A 6,517-nucleotide genomic window follows, 5' to 3' on the forward strand; every position below is an offset into this window, starting at 1 on the left:
TTTAATAAAATAAAAGTACTTATTAATTCTTTATCTTTTAAAATTTCAACAATTTATTAATCTCGCGCTCTCATATTTTATAAAAGATATTAGATGGATATCATTTTGTTCTTTTATTTTTATTAAAAATATAATTATTCATATATTTTTTTATTAATTTAATTTTTAAAAATTAATTTCATATCATGATATAAGAATGTCTATAATAAAAAAATTTAGAATTCGATTATTATTATCTCTTAAAAGAAAAAATAAGATAAATAAAAAAAAGTATAAAAAAATTATATAAATTTAAAAATGACTCTTATATAAAAAGACGTGTTAAAGATATAATTATTCATCTGTTTTTTTTTATTAATTTAAATCTTTTAAAAATTGATTTTATGATAAATTTATTAATAAATAATTTTTCTAATATTTTTGAAAACAAAAATAGATTCATCAATTCTTTTTTAAAAATCAATTTGTCCAAAACAAAAAATTATTAGACATAATCACATAAATTTATACAATATATAAAATTTTACTCTCTTTCTAGTCTTTTTTTTTCTACGGTATTTCCCAACCCGACAGGTTAAGGACTAATTTGCCGCGGTATTGAGCTCTATTTTACTCTCTCTCTCTCTAGTCTATGTGTGTGTATATATATATATACTCCATTCACACTACTCACGTTGCTATAGCAATATAATATTCATAAAATAGATATTAAAAAATATTTTCCATGATGATTGAAGCACATATACCTCGTGTGAGCTTTGAACTGAAGCCTTCGATACTTGTTGCCACTTTATTTCTCATATATAATAGATCATAGTCATGGCTATTCATCACTTCCACCCTTCAAAATTAAACAACTAGCTTTGAAACAAAATGGGTAGAGCTCCATGCTGTGAGAAACTTGGGTTGAAGAAGGGGCCATGGACCCCAGAAGAAGATCAAATCCTCATCAATTATATCAACACAAATGGTCACAATAATTGGCGTGCCCTTCCCAAACAAGCTGGTAACTAATTCATTTTTTTTATATAATTAATCCCTTTTTTGTTTCAACTTCCATGCACTGATAACTAGATTCAAGAAAACATTTGGGGATGGAGACTTATTAATAGCCAGATTAAGTGAGAAATTACAATGATGAAAAGTTAAATAATGTCAGACCTTGATCCAAAAATCTTAAGAGACTTATAACTAATCCCTTTTTTTTGCATACTCCTGCTTCTTCTTCTTCTTTTTTTTTTCTTTTAATTTTAAATTACAAGAAAGTAAAGAGAAATTTCATGAATAAATTTCTTTCCTTGCTTTTAATATCAACAGGGTTATTGAGGTGTGGAAAGAGTTGCAGATTAAGATGGATAAATTATTTGAGGCCAGATATCAAACGGGGCAACTTTACCAATGAAGAAGAAGAGACAATACTCAAGTTGCATGAAATGTTGGGAAACAGGTAAAACTTTATTTCATTATTTACACTTTACATTTACTTTTTTATTATTTTCTTCATTCTCTACTCTCTGATCTTCTTTCAATTTATGTCTTCATTACTTTTCAGCAATAAAACTTACTAAAAATTTAGAAATATTCTTCTAATAAAGTGGATTTCCTTTTCTTTTTTAGAGAAATACTAAGAAAATAATATTAAAATACTCTGTACACTAAAATTTATTTTTAACATTTTAATATTTTTTAAAAAGAATAAAATAAGATCATATAAGAATTTATTTTTACAAAAATATTATATTAGTACATTAAAAATCAGTCGCATTATGTATTTATATATAAATGAATATATTATTTTATATATTTTTAATATATTTTATACAAATAATTAATTTAATAATTAACTTTTAGTGTATATAGTATTATTGTTATTTTTATTTAGTTCATATTCAAGTTTTGTGAATTCACAATATAATGGAACAAAATCTAAAGCTCTTGATTCCAAAGTTTATATGCCATTTTGATTCTTGTGTTTGAATCTTTAATTTGGCCAGTTGTGTACACCTTGTACTATGCATAGAACTTATATTAATATAAATTTAATTTTAATATATTAATTATGTAAAATAATTAATTTTACGCACATCTAATTATATATCATTATTTTTAAATTAAAATATAGATAATTATCTAAAAAATAGAAATAATTATATAAAAAATTATACTATTAATTTATCAAAATTAAATTCGTATAATATATATTAATCCACATTTGTATGTATAAATAATTAACAATTTATTATTGTTAAAAAATACTTAAAATAATTATTCTATTACTTTCTCTATCTTTTTTCTTTTCTTTTAACATCAATCATCTTTGTAGTGTTGTTCTGATTATTTTTACAATAAAAATATTCAAATAAGTATAAACAATAATATTTTTCATGATGTCACTTGATGAATGATTGCATACACATTCATCTTCATGAACTGAAAAGAACAAAGAAAAGCACCTTTATTAGCAGCCTCTAACCTTTTCTTAACAGCCTTAATTAAATAATGTATAGTTTATTTCCTTCCTTTCTTCTTTATATATTGGTTTTGGTTCAATAGCACTTTAATTTGTCCTTTTCCGTTATTATTATATGAAAAGTTGACAACAATAATGCTGTTCATATATTGCAAAAGCTAGTGCTATATACAACTCTATTATCATTGGATTAAATTATGAATTGTTTACATCTCAGTGATCCCTTTTCTTTATTTTAACACAATGAATAGTTGGGTAAATTATTGTTTTTTATTAAAAAATTTAATCACTAGCAACTTTAATTATAAAAAATATATATTAATTTAATTTGATATTCATAAAAAATTTGATTAATTTGACAATAAAATTATCTGAAACTAATTAAAGACAAAAGTAGCCAATAAATTACATATTTTTCATATATAATTTGTCAAATTAACTCTATGTTTAATGGGTATTGACTATTGACTTAATTTATATTTTTTATAAAATTTAATTTTAATACGTTTATGGTATAACATATTTTATACAATTATCTAATTATATTCATATAAATTCTTTCTTGTTTTTTGTCATATGTATATTCAAATCTTGTCTTTTGGAAACTTTAAATTATGTTATAAAATTATTTGTTCAAAAATTTTAATTTGATAAAAAAACACATAAATATTTATATCTTCTTAATAAAATATTTTTTATAATGTACTTTAAAATTTAAATATAATAATATATCGTTAACGTACATGTTAGCAAATCTTAGAGTGATTTGCATTTAAATTTTTCATAGTCATAAATAAAAAATAGTAATTTACAAAGAAAGTATCTAGCTAAACAAAATCCTTGCCATCATCGATGTGTTTGATAGTAAAGATTCTTTAATTTGGTTCAAGTTTTTCACGTGCTTATTTAAATTATTACAAGTGGTATAATCAAAGTCTGACACATTGATTTCTGCATACACGTTATCGTCAATCTACTTGAGTGATTATCAAACGTTGCTTTCAATTTTGTTTTCAATGTATATTTATTATTTAATACATATAAAAAAATTTTGGAAGATCAATATAATCTATTATTTTTAATTTAATTATTAATATTAAAAGTGTAAGTTTTGTTAAATTATTAGATTAAAAAAATTAAATTAATGATTAAAATAATAATAAAAATAATAAATTCTATTGGCTTTTAATTTTTTTTATCAAAAATAATAATATCACTCTTTTTAAAAATACCACTCCACATGAAATAGGAATGATATTATTATTTTTCTAATATATATTCTAAATATATATATTATTAAAAAATATAAAAATATATTATTTTTAATATCTTTAACATATAATTCTGAAGAATGTGTTTACTAATTTCAAGAAATATATATAAACAAAAACACATTATATATATAAGAGCTCCTTTCATAAAAAATTAAAGAAAAAAAGGAAAATGAGAGAGATCAGAGAGAGTTCTTCTCTTACGTCTTAACAAGAAGACAAGTCTTAAATAATTGACGTTAATTATTGAGATGCTACTTTATTTATTTATTGTAATAAAAAAACCATGCATGCCCATCAAGTTGATCATCATGTGCTATATATTGTATTAATACCTAATTAAAATAATAAACATTAATTATGATGCATCTACTAACTTTTTTCTTTTAACTAAATTATATGTAGATGGTCAGCAATTGCAGCAAGATTGCCGGGTCGCACAGATAACGAGATTAAAAATGTTTGGCACACCCACTTGAAGAAAAGGTTGCCCCCACAAGAAAACAACAACATTAAGAGCACAAAGAAGCCACGTCCAAAACAAAAGAAGAAGCTGGAAATTACCAAAAAGTCCAACAAAACCTCATCAAAACAAAAACAAGAAAAAGAAGAAGAGGAACCCATCATCAAAATTGAGGGAAGGACAATGATGTCTCCTAATACACAGTGTTCAAGCAGTAGTAATAATAATAATAATAATGATGGTGTGTCAATGAACAATTCAAGTGGTGGTGAATCGATTAATAATGATGATGATGGTAATAATAAGGATGATAATTTGGCATTGGACGAGGAGTTTTGGTCTGAAGTTTTGTCATCGGATAATTCGTATGATGAGGATGCAAGAAAATTTGAGGACATTGAATTTGGTGACTTAGATTTGTTCCACTTTCCGTTGTTATCTTCATCAGCATCAAGTGTTACATGTGATGGCATGGATTCTTGGTATGATTTTTGCACAAAATCTTTGGAATTGCCACAATTGTGATGCTACCTAAATGGGGTTGCCCCTCATTATTTGTAATTCGTTCTATTCAATGAAAATTAAAAAAAAAAAATATCCTCCTTTGGAGTTACTCTTATTATTAGGGGTAAGTACGATTTTGGTCCCTAAGGTTTAGTGCCAGAATCGAAATCGTCCCTCTTGTATTTTTGGTATTAAAATCGTCCTTATCGTTTTTTTTCGTATTAAAATCGTCCTTTTTATTAAAATTTTTAATTTAATTCCTAAACTACCCCTATTCCAAATTTAATAATAAAAGTTATAAAATAAAAAAAAAAACAAAACGCGTTGCTGAAGGGAAGGGGAGGGGCAGGGGCAGGGGAGGGGAAGGGAAGGGGGAGGGGGATGGCGCCGGGGAGGGAGCAGCTCACTGCTGCTCGCGTTGCTGCCGTCAGACCCTGTCGCCGCCGTTCGTGCTTCAGTCGCTGCCACCATCGCCGACCCCACCGCCGCACCGCCGCACCGCCGCACCGTTTCTTCTTCTTCTTCCCTTCTTCTTCTTCTTATTATTATTGTTGCTGATTTGTTGCTGTTTTGTGGAATATTATTGTTGCTTTCTGTTTCTGATTTGTTGATTTGGGGAAGGGGGAGACGGGGAGGTGGAGGGAGAAAGGGGGGAGGGGTGGGGGTGACCGCGGGTGGGGGTGGGGTGCTGGGAAGGGAAGACAGGGAGGGGGTGACGCGGGGTGGGGGTGGGGGTGCTGGGAAGGGAAGACGGAAAGGGAGAGGGGGAAAGGGAGGAGGGGGTGGGGTGACGTGGTGGTGATGTGGGTGCTGGGAAGGGAAGACGGGGAGGGGGAGGGGGAAAGGGAGGAGGGGGTGGGGGTGACGCAGGGTGGTGGTGGGGGCGCCGGGAAGGGAAGACGGGGAGGGGGTGACGCGGGGTGGGAGTGGGGGTGGGGGTGCGGGGAAGGGAAAACGAGGAGGGGGTGGGGGTGGGGGTGGGGGTGGGGGGGAAGGGGACAGGGGGAGGGGGAGGGGGAAGGGGACAGGGGGGAGGGGAGGCAGGGAGGGGAACGGCGGCGGCCTTGGTGGGGGGGGAAGGGGAACGGGGTGGAGAACGGGGAGGGGGAAGGGGACAGGGGGAGGGGGAGGGAGAGGGGGAGGCAGGGAGGGAGACGGTGGCGGCGTTAGTGGAGGGGAAGGGGAGAAGGGGAACCGGTGTTGGAGGTGGGGTGGGGTGGGAGGGAGGGGGAGGGAAAAAGTGGAAAGGGGAAGGGTATTTTTGTCCAAAAAAAATAAAAAGGACGATTTTAATACGAAAAAAAACGATAAGGACGATTTTAATACCAAAAATACAAGAGGGACGATTTCGATTCTGGCACTAAATCTTAGGGACCAAAATCGTACTTACCCCCTTATTATTATTATTTTGAAATATAATTTTATCTAGTATCAAGTTAATTATATTTAGTTTTGTCCAGATTTGATAATTATTTTTAAATTAAAGATAAAGATAATATATCAAAAGTATAAAACCAATTTTCTCTAACAAAAAAAATTACTAATGATTTTGTTAAGATTTAAGTATGAAAAGAGTATGAAATTAGTCCTACATAAAAAAAAAATTAAAAAAAAATAAAAAATTTATAAAATAAAAGACTTATTAATTTGATACATTAAGATTTTGAGTTAAATATAATTTTTTTTTATTTTATATTTTCTAACTTGGTTTTTCATTAAAATCTCCTTTATACTTGCTAGTAAAATTACATTCAACTATAACAATTTGTAATATTACAACATGCATCATTTATGACTTGTAACTTAATA

The 6,517-nt window shown here is 29.7% G+C and overlaps 1 protein-coding gene across 1 annotated transcript; it reads left to right on the forward strand.

Moving 5' to 3' along the window:
• Nucleotides 1–688: 688 nt before the first annotated feature.
• Nucleotides 689–4,823, forward strand: LOC130959844 (transcription factor MYB14-like). The gene is made up of 3 exons (XM_057885321.1): nucleotides 689–1,006; nucleotides 1,318–1,447; nucleotides 4,147–4,823. The coding sequence occupies exons 1-3, from the start codon at nucleotides 874–876 to the stop codon at nucleotides 4,727–4,729; spliced, it is 846 nt and encodes a 281-aa protein (XP_057741304.1). The 5' UTR covers nucleotides 689–873; the 3' UTR covers nucleotides 4,730–4,823.
• Nucleotides 4,824–6,517: the final 1,694 nt, after the last annotated feature.

Source organism: Arachis stenosperma, chromosome 2 (assembly GCF_014773155.1).
Source record: "Arachis stenosperma cultivar V10309 chromosome 2, arast.V10309.gnm1.PFL2, whole genome shotgun sequence".
In the NCBI taxonomy this organism is placed as follows: Eukaryota; Viridiplantae; Streptophyta; class Magnoliopsida; order Fabales; family Fabaceae; genus Arachis; species Arachis stenosperma.

What these genes read in the sequence shown, in the direction of transcription:
- LOC130959844 (XM_057885321.1), top strand. Translation starts at nt 874, where the DNA reads ATGGGTAGAGCTCCATGCTGTGAGAAACTTGGGTTGAAGAAGGGGCCA. An exon ending in TGCCCTTCCCAAACAAGCTG is followed by an intron (nt 1,007 to 1,317) that starts GTAACTAATTCA and finishes TAATATCAACAG; the next exon opens with GGTTATTGAGGTGTGGAAAG. An exon ending in CATGAAATGTTGGGAAACAG is followed by an intron (nt 1,448 to 4,146) that starts GTAAAACTTTAT and finishes AATTATATGTAG; the next exon opens with ATGGTCAGCAATTGCAGCAA.